Source organism: Echiichthys vipera (genome assembly GCF_963691815.1).
Source record: "Echiichthys vipera genome assembly, chromosome: 6".
Taxonomy (NCBI): Eukaryota; Metazoa; Chordata; class Actinopteri; order Perciformes; family Trachinidae; genus Echiichthys; species Echiichthys vipera.
Window position 1 is genome coordinate 23,972,800 of NC_139831.1, and position 14,827 is coordinate 23,987,626.

The window sequence follows — 14,827 nt, forward strand, 5'->3', positions numbered from 1 at the left end:
CGCCTGCCGGTGTTGGTTCTCTCAGTGAAGTGCAACGGAACAACAGTTGAGATTAAAAAGGTGGCAGGCACATATGGCAGATTAATTAATCGACAAATGGAATCTGATTGATACATAATTACGGATCTTTCCGCCTCTTGCTCTGCAGCTCTATTCCTTCGTCTCTTTTTCTCTGAGTTTGAAGGGTGTGATGTATTTACTTGTCACTCATGCACACTAGGGCTGTAACGGTTCATGTATTCATACATGGGGGTCACGGTACGGTGCATGCGGATGCATATAGAACACACGTATGTAGATTGGTGCATGACGTTATGTGGAAACAACGTACCCGCGTGTTGTAACCTCAGCATATGTTGCTGAGGTTACAAGATGATTGGGGCGCAAATCAGTCACACTATGGCGATTGCAAGTTAAACACTGGAGCTGGGAGAGCTGTGTATGAGACAAGGAAGGCATGTCTGCATTGTTCCACCATTGCAGACTATGTGAATCGAAAAATATTCAACATTCTAATGCACATTTGACCGCAAGATGATAAATGGGTAAATACAGCCAAGGTGGATTTTCTAATTTATTTTTGTTTTCATTTTCAGTCTCATAACTGATTGTGACCTGTTGCCTTTAAGCTTGTATTCAGTGTTTGTACAGTTTAACAGAGGAGTTTAAAATGTTTTTGAAATATTTTACCAAAGTTGCCAGGGGGATAATTGTTAACTCAGTTGCCAGTATGAGGATTTTGTCTTTTTCTTTTTCTGCTGGGGACTATTGTGTACTATTACGCATTAACCATGCACAAATATAAACACACTTATATCTTTTTTGTGCGAGTAGCCCAAATGGGAGCTTTGCAAACAGGTTTAAATGAATAGTTTAGACATTTAGAGGAGAACGCCTATTCACCTTCTGACCAAGAGTTAGGAAAGAGGATCGATACTACTCTCTTTTCTGTAAGGTAAGTATGAAGCCAGAGCCAGCAGCTAGTTAGCTTAGCTTAGCATAAAGCCTGGAAACAGGGCAAAACAGCTAGCTAGGTTCTGTCCAAAGATTTAAAAAAAAATAACCAGCACAAGTAACATGTTATATCTTGTTTGCATCATCCGTACAAAAAAATGCACCGTAAACACAGCTATTTCTTTGCCAGGAGTAGTTCCATGGCAACAAGCACAGATGTGATGTTCTTAGGCTAGCTGTTTCCCCATTTTCAAGTTTTAATGTTGAGATAAACTAATATAATGCTACAACCAGCTCTCAGCTGAAACATTTTCCTTCGACTGGTATCAGGTTTAGCTTTCTTACTCTTGTCTATTTTCTTCTTTGATTGTTCACCAATTACAGACTGCTTCATACCCGTGACTGGCGCCTCAATGTCCAACATAGTGCGCTCTTGGCGTAGGATGGCGGCGCCCTCATCGATGATGCGCAGGGCCACGGCCTCCTCCAGTCGGCCCTCCTTGGTTAGGTGAGCTTTGAGCAGGTCCACCCGTGGCCGGCCTTCGGCGTCAAACACCTCCTTCATGGTAAGCCGGTGGGCCAGGGGGAAGGGGACCGCTGGAGAGGGAGGTTGGGAGTGATGGAAAGGAAAAGAGAAGAGGGTGTAAAGAGAGAGAGGAGGGGAATCAATGATGCAGAAGGGAAGGGGGATAAAGTATGGCAGATGTTATTTGAGAATGAGAGGGTGGAGAAGAGTTTGAATCGGTGTATGGATATGAATATGGATGGAGGTGAGTTAGATTATGGAGGGAATGAGAGAAGTTGATAGAGAAGAAAACAGAAGAATAGTTATTATACTGCTCGTCACGATTTACTGATATTTCCTGTATTCTTCAACAAACTTGCCCACAAACATCAGAGGCCCTCAATCCTCCCCATTATCCCGATCACACCTCTGCTGCAGGATTTGACTCGGTGTGTGTGTGTGTGCGTGTATGTGTGTGTGTGTGTGTGTGCGTGTGTGTGTGTGTGTGTGTGTGTGTGTGTGTGTGTGTGTGTGTGTGTGTGTGTGTGTGTGTGTGTGTAATGGAGGCCTAAGCGGGTTGTATTGAAGCAGGGGCTGCCAGAGTTATCAGGGCTGCCTGCCTCTGTTCTGCAGTAATGTCTCTCTGCCTCTGTTCTGCAGTAATGTCTTTCTTACGTAATGAAGGCCCCCAGGGCGCTGCTGGAGAGTGGGGTTGACTGACGACGGGGGTGATACAGCAGGAGCGCACAGCTGCACGTGAGGAGTCACGTACACGAAGACTCACTCGACACGCACACACACAAGTGGTCTTAACAAACAGGCACAAAGTCAGTGGCAAGAAACAAAAGGCAGAGGCGAGGGGGCGCATGCGTACATCATGTATGGCACAATGGCGTTAACATGCATGATCGCATACGTGTGTGAACCTACAGTGGCACGCACACACATTCAAGCTCATAAAAGGCATTGTTAGGCAGGACCCGCAGAGCCTGTTGGAGCCCCACCAGTGCTAACACAGATAATGGCCTAGATCACAAACTAAAAAACTAGGCCTGGCTCTCTCTCTACACACACACACACACACACACACACACACACACACACACACACACACACACACACATACACACACACATGGTCTTACACTCTCTGTCACTTTGTCTCTGTTTTGCACTCTCTCCTCTTGCCCCTTCTCTGTTTTTTTCTCATTTTCACTCCTCTTACTCTCTTGCTGCTTCCCTCTCTTCCTGTCACTGTAACAGGCCACAGGCTCTTTAGTCAGCTTCCACACTGATGTCCACCATTACATTTTAATGTGCTACTCATTTCATTTCATTTAGAGTAAAAGCAGCTTGTAATTAAAAGGATTTTACACGAAATTAAAAATACGTCTGTTGCTGAAAATTGACAAAGTCATAATTACTCTGATTTTAAGCTATTTTCAGACTGTAGTGCCATCTAGCCATTTGGACCTCACATTAAATAAACTAAGGGGGATTTTGTATTGGATCAGACTCAATGTGCAGACACACTACAACATCCTAGAACACCTTATTACGCATCAACGTACCCTGAAGCCCCTTTCACACATGTACTGCAACCCTAAACCTTTAAAGACATTACCCAGAGCTGTATGAGAGGATGCAAATGTCTGAATCAATTGGGCATTTAACGGACTTTACCCTGCCAGCTCCTGAGTACAAAGTCTTTGCGATGTCCAATTGAGCCCATGTGTGCATAGAGCAGCTCATTGTGTGGCATGTTTATGACACTTCTATCATGCGGCCCCTTGTCTAAACCAAACAGAGTACATCTAGTAAGTGAGAACACATCTGACATGGCCAATCTCCTGCTGTGAGAAAGAGTAAAAAAAGGAAAGGAAAGGAAAAACTCCAGACAAAGTCAGGACCTGATTCATTTAACATCGTCCAGATGCTCCATTCTGTCCTGTTCTTTTTAGTTCCCCCCATTGTCAGCATGGCTGTCCATGGAAAAAAAAAACGGATCTAATGTTTACCACCATATGTATAGTTCAAAAGGTTCTATACTGAAAGTGTTTGATGGAAACAGATTAATGCTAGATACTTTTTTACGCACCCTTAGACTGAACACAACACCCAAGAGCACCCTAAGATATCCTGGGACACCACAAGCTGCCGAACTGAAGGATCTGCTTCCTATCGATTAAGAACAACAGATCTACATGTTACAACCAGTTTTGCCTATCAGATTAGGACTGATTGATGTTTTAAAGGTATGTGCACCCCACGCTGTCAGAAAACACAAGACAGAAAAAGAATTACTCATGACTCATGACTACTCATATTTATTTATAAAAGGGAACAACAGGGCTCAGTCGGTATGTGGCTAATCCTGCTCCTTTATTGTGCTGTAATGTAACATACTGGCTTGTGTACGGCACCACACAGTGCTGCACTGTGCTGCAAACTGTAATGATGCTGGTACAGGTCACAAAAAGCTGAATGCACAGTAGAGAAAAAGATACAGTATTCTTTCGAGGCTTGCACTCATACATGAACTCAATGTGTGTATGTTTCTGGTTTAAGGTAAAACTGAGGCTGCTAGTGTGTGTGAAAGAGACTCAGTGAGAGAGAGAGAGAGAGAGAGAGAGAGAGAGAGAGAGAGAGAGAGAGAGAGAGAGAAAGAGAGAGAGAGAGAGAGAGAGAGAGAGAAGGGGAGAAGTGAGAGGGAAGGAGTGTGAAACTCGTAAATTGTGTGTGCAGTGTGAAAGTAGGGCAGGTACGAGAGAGTGGAGTGCAGCAGAGACAGAGCTTTGGGAAGAAACTATACTTGGGAAAACTATACTTGGCAGTTAGGCAATGGAAAGAGGAGAGGGTCACACCAAGAAGGTCTTTTGCACCTGACGACTGACTATTTGATGAGCGCACAATTCAAAGGGAACACTTAAGATGTGCAAGCACACATGGAAAGGTTGAAGACTGAAAGCTGCCTAGGGTTTAGACCAGTAAATTATGAAGAAACCAGCATCTGAATTTAATATTGCAATTCGGATATGAATTTGTGAAACACGTTGGTACAGCTTCTTCTTCCTCAAAGCAATGTTGTTCCTTATTTTTGGCAACAATAATGGAAGACTTTCTGCATTATGCATCAGAATTTGTAGGCCTGGAGCACAACATTAATTCAGAAGATATGCATATGCATTTAATACAGCGCCAACATTTATAATCTACACTATATGCCTTCAGTAGTACAACTCATCATCACACATCTGATAGGCCTGGTTCATGTATTTGTATGCATCTTATTCCTGTGATGCTCTGGACAAAATTACATTTAGAAGAAGAATTCCTTTATTCGTTCCGCAATGGGGAAATTCAATTTTCACTCTATTTTTTCATTTTAAACACACACAGGCCTGAAATACACACACACAGGACCTATATACAACTATGCAACTAATGGAGAGATGTTAGAGCGAGTGACCGGCGCCTCGGGCAGTTGGGGGTTGCTCAACAGCACCTCGGCAGTGCCCAGGAGATGAACTGGCACCTTTCTAGCCACCAGTCCACACTCCATTCATGGTTCACACAGGGACACAAACCAGCGACCATCCGGTTCCCAGCCAAGTCACCTATGGACTGAGCTACTGCCGCCCCAAGGCGTTCACAGAAGATAATAATAACGTTAGGATGCTAAGATGCTGATGTTAAGCAGGAATTATGTTTCCCTTGTTCACCATCTTTAGTGCATTAGCATGCTAACATTAACTAATTTGCACGAAACACAAAGTACAGGGAGGCTAATAAGAATGCCAGGTATTGGAAAAATTCCAACATTTCACATGATGGTGGCTCCATGGATGTCTATACTAAACCTTATGGCAATACATCCAAAGGATGAAATATTTCAGTCTGGACAAAGTGGTGAGACATGCTGCTAGCCTGGCTAAAAAGTCATGATTGCAAAGAGACACACACTGCACTGACCTTACATGACATTTAGTTTTTCTTCTATGTTGGTTATTGAGCTTTTGTATCCTGTTGATTTCAAACCCTTTAACCCTCAATTGTGTATAGTACTTCACTGATATTAGTATATTTTACGTCTTGCATGGGGAAATGAGACAGGACTAGGATCTAGGGCTTGGTTTTATGTGAAATTCACATTCAGTTCAGTCAAGTCAAAATATGTCTGTAGAGTTTTCATTTTCATTAACCACATTTTTATCAGAGGGGACTTACAGTTCATTTTCAATGACTGAATTGCACGTGTCTTGACATGCTTGGCTCACAAAGGATCATGCTCGAAGGACTTCTTATGTTTAAGAATGATAAAATTATGTTTTGGTTCCTAAAAAGGATTACTACGTTTCATTTCCAGATGACAAAAAAGAAACAGGCTGAAGACATTTTGGTCCTGAGTTTGTGCAGAACAAATTGTACCTTTGATTAAAAAAGTGGGGTAGTCTCAAGTTGTCTGGGGTAGCCTGCCTTAGTCCTGTGAGACCAGAGATCAGTCACAAGTCTCTGCAGTTTCTTACTGGACGAGCGATGACGCAGGGTAAGCAGTGAGTTTACTGTTTTCCTTGCAACTATTGTTGAGAAAGCCACCTCATCCACCAAGCCTAGAAAATGTTTGGATCAGTTTTTATCCGTCACTGTATGGTTGAAATAGTCTTCTCATTCCTTATCCTGGGCTTTAACATATAGGTGTGTCATTTTGGTTTGGTAAAGCTTGCAATGTTCTCAAAAGAGCACCCTGATAAAGGCCACAAGCCTAAACACACCAGTCATACAATTAAGCTGTATAAGCTACAAGTGCTGCTGAAGTCTGAACTCTGACTTCTTTCTCTTCTCCGTGCACCTTGGGAATAGATGAAGTCGTGCCCCACTCTTCTTTTACAATGCTCCTACAACATACAGTTTTACTCACCTTTACGACTTTCCAAGATATCTTTCAAAGCAAGTTAAAGCCGCCCCGACATGAGGAATCTCCCTCGGGAGATTCCAACCTTCATGCTTCTGCAATTAACTTTTCTCTTCTTTAGCTCATTTTGATATTCTTTTTCCCAGAGAGAATATTTACTGTCACACAAAACCTCATGTGACATATCCTAATGTTAGCAAACTACAAGTCAAAGCATACATCAGAAAAGTAAGAGCTGGTATGTCAAAAACGTATTCACCTCCTGTCACAGAAAAGCTAACATTTTTGGTCACCATACATAAGACCAGTGGTTGTGCTTTTTGCCTTAAAAACATCTTGTACTTACTGTTACTACTGGGACAACTATTCTTGCTAACTTAACACACACACTCATGCTAGCAATAACACACAAGCGCTGTGTAGTGTGTAGCCAAAAGTGAGACGAGTGAGACCATAGGACACAACGAAGAAATATATAAAATGGCAGAATGGAAAGGCGATGTAGTACGCAGGTTTTCTATATCTACAATGTATTTAATGGCCTCACAGACCACCACCACTGTCTTCATCGCTGCCTCCCATTTCGCCTCTTTCTTAAGAGAGTTCCTCCACCATCGCTGTATTTGTTTTTGTCTCTTTCTATGTGGCCAGTGACGGTTACATCGTTGAAATGAACATGTCTATTTTTTATGCTAGCTGCTGGCTACACACTTCAGCTAAAAGTTATTTAGCATTAAAATAATTAAGTATTTGTTTAAGAATGAATTCCAAAACCTATTCAAACAAAACAGAGACTGGTCCAGCTTAATAGTCTGTGTAAAGGTGTTCACAAGCTACATTATTCACATACAGAGTCACCTGTCAGGAGGAAGAGTGTATCATGGCAGCTATGCGCTATAAAAGCATTTCATCAACTGATGGTGAGTAGTAGGGAAGTGCTATCAATAATAAAAGTAGTACAATAGGTATGGGTGGGAGAAACAGTAGATCTATCTTCTTGTAGCAACTGGAAAGAAAGGATTAACTTATACTAAAAAACAGCAAGACCTAGCTAATAAGGTTAAAGCTAGGTAGGTAAAAGCTAATGGCTACCTAAAGTTAAACTATGAATTACAATTTTTTTTTGTGAATTCACCCGTCCATTATGAGCAGTGTGAAACCCAAATGGTTTGGCTTCAGAAGATCTTACCAAAGGACTGCAGCTGAAAATAAGCCAGTAACACTGACACATATTTACGCGCTTAACTGGTCTCATGACGCTGGGTATCACCTGTATCTGTTGACTGTGGGGCTTACAGCTATCAGCAGAGGAGGCGGGTTGTCAACGGCTGCAAGGCACATAATCAAAAACATGAATGGATGAAGATGAGACTAGAATTACAGCCTTGCGGTTGTCTGCCTCCATCAATGTGTCAAGTTCCAGTTTACATCCAAACTCTTCAGACTTAGATAAAATATGTAGTGAAGACTTTGAAGGAATTTAATAAAATGATGTGTGGACGCTTCCCACACACACCTTTAACCAGGAAACACAGAAGATCTAAACAATCAGCAGAGAGTCACCAGTTCAGTATCCAATCAAATGTCTCCCCTTCTGTTCCTGAGTTATGGCGTTGAATAATGGTCGGAAACATTATGATGTCACAGTGAAGGTGACCTTTGACCTTTTGGATATAAGATGTCATCACTTCATCATTGTATCCTGTTAGACATTTGTGTGAAAGGTTGTCATAATTAGGGCATTAATTCTTGAATTAGGGACAAAAGTGTGTTTTGTGAGGTCACGGTAACCTTTGACCTTTGACCTAAAAAACCTAATGAGTTCATCTCTGAGTCCAACTGGACATTTGTGCCAAATCTGAAGACAATCCCACCAGGAGTTCCTGAGATATCACATTCACGCGAGTGAGACGGACAACTCGAAAACATAACACCGACGAACTCGACTGTGGTCGGTGTGGAGGCATGATAAAATGTTAGAGTGAGTTCCAAATCATTTCTCGTACACAGATTCTAGCAGTGCAAAGATGATATTAGCTTGGCGTACTGAAAGCTCAGACCACAAATGCCACACTTCTTGAGTAAAGTGATGCCGGATAGTATTTCTCTCAAATGCTGCTTCAAGGCATTTTACCACTTTGTGATGTGTTTCAACCTTGTGGGGGAACTTTACTCTCTGACAGTGCAGTCTAAGTACAGATGATGAACACAGTGAACTCCACTTTCTCAAGTGAAAACAGAACTATCCTTTACACTGAACACATCAAAGGATTCACAGGCGTTTCTGTGCAGTGAGCCGGACCAAGTGGTGTAAGATGAGCAAAGAGCTAGACGCTTCTTTTAGCTTCTTCCTAATGTACTCTTTTTGTCTTCTGGCCCACTCTCCAAAGCTGAACTCCTCGGTGTGGAATTTATTAAGCGCCAAAAGGTGCCAACTCAGCCAAAAATCCTCACATCACAGCACACTGAGGGGGGAGCCTGAGAGGAAATCTATGACATAGCTTTCAACCAAATCTCCTAAATTTGTTTGGGCTGACCTAATAGCCTAACTGGAGCAGAATCGGATCAGAATCATCTTGTTATTGTGTGGGCCCTCCCTAATGGCTAAAGTTAATTATGGGGATATTCCATCACTTTTAATAACACGGGAACGCCGTTCACAATGAGAGGGGCTGGTGCAGGATGGAGGAAGTGACAGCAAGCGTGAACAGACAGATTTCAGAAATGACTGTAGAAGTCCTCCATGATCCATCTGTCCTCATTTGTCTCTGCAAAAGATGAATAAACCGCTATAAAACAGCACACACGCGTGCACCCCGGCAATGAAATCATGTTTGGTGCAATAAATGTGCCAGAGGTTAAACTGTAATAACGCACATGGTAAAAAAAGACGCACATACAGTATAAACAGCTTATATGTGCTACATGTACGCTATGAATCAAATCATTACAGTGCAATACTGTGACTGAACAGACTGCATCCGTCTGGTGTTCGTCCAGCGGCATCGACCAGAACTAATGGCATGCCTGTATGTGTGTGTGTTTGTATGTTAGATGTGTTGCCCTCTACAGGACCTCATCTAAAGTGATCACACACATCTCCCCAGATCAGTTCATCCCACGGCTTGTCTCTGCATGAATAAATGAAGGAGGGAGATGCCGAGGGATGAAAGAATGAGTGCAGTGAATGAGGAGAGAGAGGGGGGGGAGAGAGAGAGAGAGAGAGAGAGAGAGAGAGAGGGAAAGCAAAAAATGGGGGTGTATGTATGAGACAGGAGAGGTATGACAGTTCACGTGCATTATGTGTGTGTGTGTGCGAGTCTGTGTTTATCTACCATGTTTGACCCAGATCAGCTTACATAGATCCACAGGTCTTTGAAGGTGGTGGTGGTGGTGGGGGCAGATAAAGATGTGTTTGAAGTGGTTCAATTAATGCACACTACACACATGAAGGACCATCTTTGCACACACATACGCACACACACACACACACACACACACACACACACACACACACACACACACACACACACACAAACAGAAACAATGGCCCATCCCCTAACAGCCTGTCCTCATTAGACAATCCCTTTCTCTCTCTCTCTCTGGAGTACCTTCTCTATAAATAGCCCTTACCCTACCACCCTCCCCACAGGGCACACAGTCCTGTCAAGGTGGGACCCCTGGCTCACAAGGATACACCAAAATCCAACAAAAATGTGCGCGCACACACACACACCCACATACACACAGGATTCTGGGGGAACTATGAAGGAATGGGACAGCATGTTACACTAAAAGGAAATATGCCCAGTGTGCCTCGAGCCTTGCCAGAGGTGATGTGTGTGTGTGTGTGTCTTTGTGTGTGTCTTTGTGTGTGTGTGTGTGTGTGTGTGTGTGTGTGTGTGTGTGTGTGTGTGTCTGTCTGTGTCTGTGTGTGTGTGTGTGTGTGTGTGCATGCCTGTGTGCATATTTGATATGGCTCCACTTAGCTTTGGTGAATACTCTTCACACATTCCTTCATTCATTGAAGTGTCTAGGGTCACAATTCACAAATCTCACCTTTGCACTCTGATTCGTTAGCTCCTCACAGAGACTACTTTCTCAATGGGAGGCAAGAGAGCTCGGCCTTTGCTTTCAACAAGGGATTCTAATAATGCTACCTTGCTATAGGAGGATTTGATTGTATGCGAGGACACATTTGAAATGATCAAACTCATTCTTAACTGCAGCATCAGGCAGTTAGGAAGACATTAGGAAGAAAAACTCTCGTAGGTCTGTCCTGTATTATGCACACAGACACACACACACACACACACACACACACACACACATACAAACTACGCTAAGTAATCATATGACAGACAGTATCCTAAAAACGGTGAAGACATATCAACAGAGACTGTCCACGTTTGTGGATTAGGTGTACCTTGTCTTTAACAGAAAAAAAATGTAATCAACACAGTACCAACTTTGGATAAGTAAAATGTTCTTAGATAACGGTAAACATTTGCAGTACGGCCTCGTTTATTCTCACGTTGCTATACACTCAAGACAAAATGCTAATTTAAGTGCCATTACAATCATCATCCACTTACAGAGTTTTATCAGCTCCACCTGTGAAATCGGATGCAATTAATTATTTCTTTATGACACTCATAATGTTCATTCACAAATGTGTTGATTCAACTCTTTTTTTGAGAATGAATGTGGAGCTCTTTCTCACACTATAGCCTACAGTTTGACTAAAGTACTAACTAAAAACATCAACTACTTGGTTAAGACACAAGTAAAATAAGTCAACAGTGGCTTTTGCTTTCGCACAAATAAAAACAGTGATTTCCTGGGTAACATGTGTGTTTTTTGACCTATCCATCCACCCCGACCTCCTCCCTAGGCACACTTTGTTGCTCTTCATACAATGTGACTTCCTGACGCTCTCCTTAGAGGCCTGCACATCCTGACTCACCATTACACGGGTTATATATGAATAAAACACACTATTTGTAGGAATAAGAAAAAAACAGTGAATGAAACCAACCTGCGTGTTTTCCAAGCAGAGTGTTACACAATTAAATGATTTTCAATACTGTCATTGATTCAGTCCAGCGGTTCAGAATCAGGTGTGTGCTTCAGCAGATTTATCTGTACCCTACTTCAACTATCATGTGGGGATTCGAGGAAATCCACAGGGAGACTAAAAAGTGCTGAGCTTCTGTACCAGCCCCCATGTTTGCATTGTATGTATGTGTTCATGTTTGCAGGTATCACCTTGCTGTTGACTCACGGGTACAGGTATACCCGCTGGTGAGTGCTGGTACAAAAAGACTGGCAGCATGATCCCTCTTCTCTGTGTCAGTAAACAAGGATCCTCGTGACCCTGCTGTAGTTACACTTATGGGTCTGACAAGACATAGCAGTAACCAAACTTATGTTGTGTTTCTACAAAATCTAGTAAAATACCCTGTTCTACTCTAGCCTGCCTTACTATGAACAATAAAGGCAATATTTGGCAGAGACTACACTTTCAGCTTATTAAACTAAACTTTCATGCAAGAGCTACATTCACAGATTTTGGCTCTGCAGCCTGCTTGTTTTTTACACACACACACACACACACACACACACACACACACACACACACACACACACACACACAGACACACACACACACGTGTGCATGGTAAGTGAATCAAAAAGGGTGTGAGAAGTCCATTGGTTATGTCAGAGGACGCTGTCCTGCCACTCAGTAGTGTGAAACACGACTTCCCTTGTCTTTCTCTTTTTTCTCCCTCTCCTCTTTTTTCCCCTCGCTCCCTCTTTCTCTTTCTCCATCCCTCTGTGCCTCTCTTTCTCTCGCTCCAGCAACTTCACCTCCTCCATGGCCTTGTCACATTCTCTCCTTCCCTCTCTCCCTCACCTCGCCCCCACACTCTCTCTCTCTCTCTCTCTGTCCATTTCTCACTGTGTGCTTTGTCCTTTGGCTGAATCGCTTCTCTCCACTGAATATCATTAAAATCCATATCGTGGGGAACTACTGGGCACAGTCCATCCGCCAGGAGTGACAGCTCTTTGACTGATGCCCCCATCTCTCTCCAGCTCCATACACACTAAATCGTTCTCACCTGATTGATGAGTTGCTGTGTTGTTTTGCTGCATGTTTGTTACAGAGGGTGCATTTATGTGTGTGTGTGTGTGTGCATTTGTGTGTGTGTGTGAGAGATAGATGATGCATGAGGATATAGGCCGTGTAGTTTGTTTCAGTGTCGAGGCAGCTGAGCTCCAGCGGCCCAGCTGCATTACAACACACATGCAAACAGAAATGTAGAGGTAAAGGCACACAGGCACATGTGAAGGGGAGCTAGCCTACTGGTTTGTGGGTTGTTTTTATACAGTCTATGGGTAAGGCAGATAATTAATGGGTAGGGGTTCAGGGGATGCAGATTCCGTAGGAAAAAAATGCAACACACACACACACACACGGAGAGAGAGAGAGAGAGAGAGTTCGAAAGAGAGAGAGAGAGAGCCATACTGTAGGAATATGCACATCTCAAGTCCTACGTGCAAAAACTACAAGAGACCTCGCGCCCCCAGCCCAGAACCCCCCCCCCCCCCCCCCCCTTCCGAGCACGACGCACGCACGGAATACCAGGGCATGCCCGAGCGGCGCATCCAACTGTCAGCTCTGCTTCTTCCGGCAGAGAGACCTTGAGAGTTTATTAAGCGGGAGCCAGTGGGGGGAAGACATCCAGCCAGGCATCGTCGCATGTGACAGGCGTGTGTGCGTGGAAGCGTCGCTGCCATGCCAGCCTTGTTGTGGACCCGATGAGCACGACAATCTGTGCAATTCACCGCGGATCCTAACCCCATAGCGGAGCCCCTCCTCTCCTCCCCATATATAACCGCCCACGCGTAAAAACAGACACTCATAAACACATTTTTAAAAAATCTCAGAATCTAGCGATGAAATAACACCATTAGGCATGTTCATCGTCGGAAGAGTGGGGCTCGGGTATCCAGCATCAGCATCCCCAAACTCAGTTTTCATCTCTTATTTGACACTCGTGGAAAAGAAGAGGGGGAAGCCAGGGAGACCTTTACGGAGGAGACGTGGAAGAGCGACACGCACGGGAGAAGCACAGTCTCCCCGCTGACATTCAGGCCTTCCTGAGGAAAGCGTCGCCTTAAAACGACTCGTACATCCATCATGTGCACTCGTGGTTTTTAAACGTCACGTCGGCGAATACCAAGCTGATTTCATTTCTAAGAGGCCTGTGTAATTCAACCAAACTCACAGGTCTGAAGGTGCGCACTCGGCCTGCCAAAGTTGACAGGCTACCTGCCATTTAAACCATTCGATTGCCTGACTTTGAGTCAGATTTGGCGAAATATAAAACTAGATCGCTCATGTAGGCCACCCTATAGGTGGTCGGCACATCACACCACCGGGGCGCCACTACGACGCGCAGCTAGAGAAACAGTAAATTAACACAAAGACAGAAAGCTAAAAAAAAAAAATCCTTGAGTCTCCTAGTGATAAGTCCCCTATAGCATCCTACCCTGCCTCTCTCCCTCTCCACACATCGTTGCTTACATGCAACATCACCCCGAGACACCGTCCACATCCCCATCAGAACCACAACACCAAAGATCGCAGGTTATGCGTAACATTTATTTACCTTTATGTCTGCCTTTCGCTGTCATCGTCACACTGCTTGATGTTTCATTGGAACAAGACGCTCATCTCCCTCTCTCCCTCCCTGCCTTTTCCTTTCTCTATCACACTCGGCTGTGTCTCTGTAGGGTATTATTCAGTAACGCGAAACCACCGCTAGGAGTGGAGCGCGTAAATGGAGCTCATGCAGCACGGGGTGTCGCACAGTAGATGTGGCTAGAGGAAGAAGAGACATCCCCCCGTTAGAAAATGGGGTAATGCCTCAGTGAGGGGGTGAATTCTAATAGAACAACGAGGGAAGACCCTGGTTATGGAGTATGGATCTGGATACCCCCCTTCTTCCCCTAAAAGGTTCAGAGGCACATGCATGGGGACTCGCCAGCCAAATAGGCTTCTTTTATTATGGTGCTATAACAACAATAACAGGGGGATGGAATCGAATAAGAGACACTGGTGCAACAATTGGGATGAAAACTTAGAGAAAAAGATGAGTTAGAATGATTGGCACATATGTAGCTCTCATTGGCCGTGCAGGGTCTGGCATGCCTACATTTGATCATCCGGTCGGAGGGACTTGCGCTGCAGTCGGACATCCTGGTGTCGGGACGGGAACGTAGCCGAGAGAGGGGAGGGATTGGGGGGGGGGGGGGTGCTCTCTCTTCTGCCAAGGGTCGAGGTTGTTGCGGCGTCAGGTCCTCCGGCAGGCGTCGAGAGTATGCGCGTTCGCTGGGAGCTTTTCCTGCCGCAGTAGTGGCATCACTCGGTGGAGTCTCCGTGCTCCCTCG

The 14,827-nt window shown here is 44.2% G+C and overlaps 1 protein-coding gene across 1 annotated transcript in view; it reads right to left on the minus strand.

Annotated features, from left to right (window-relative positions):
• The window catches only part of ppp3cb (protein phosphatase 3, catalytic subunit, beta isozyme), a 34,744-nt gene extending 20,642 nt beyond the window's left edge, over positions 1-14,102 (minus strand). Inside the window, exons 1-2 of the mRNA XM_083915625.1 lie at positions 14,047-14,102; positions 1,351-1,551 (exon numbers count right to left, since the gene is read on the minus strand). Coding sequence (XP_083771751.1) covers positions 1,351-1,551; positions 14,047-14,071 — 226 coding nt within the window. The 5' untranslated portion in view covers positions 14,072-14,102. The remainder of the gene's footprint in view (positions 1-1,350; positions 1,552-14,046) is intronic.
• Between the last annotated feature and the right edge of the window lie 725 nt (positions 14,103-14,827).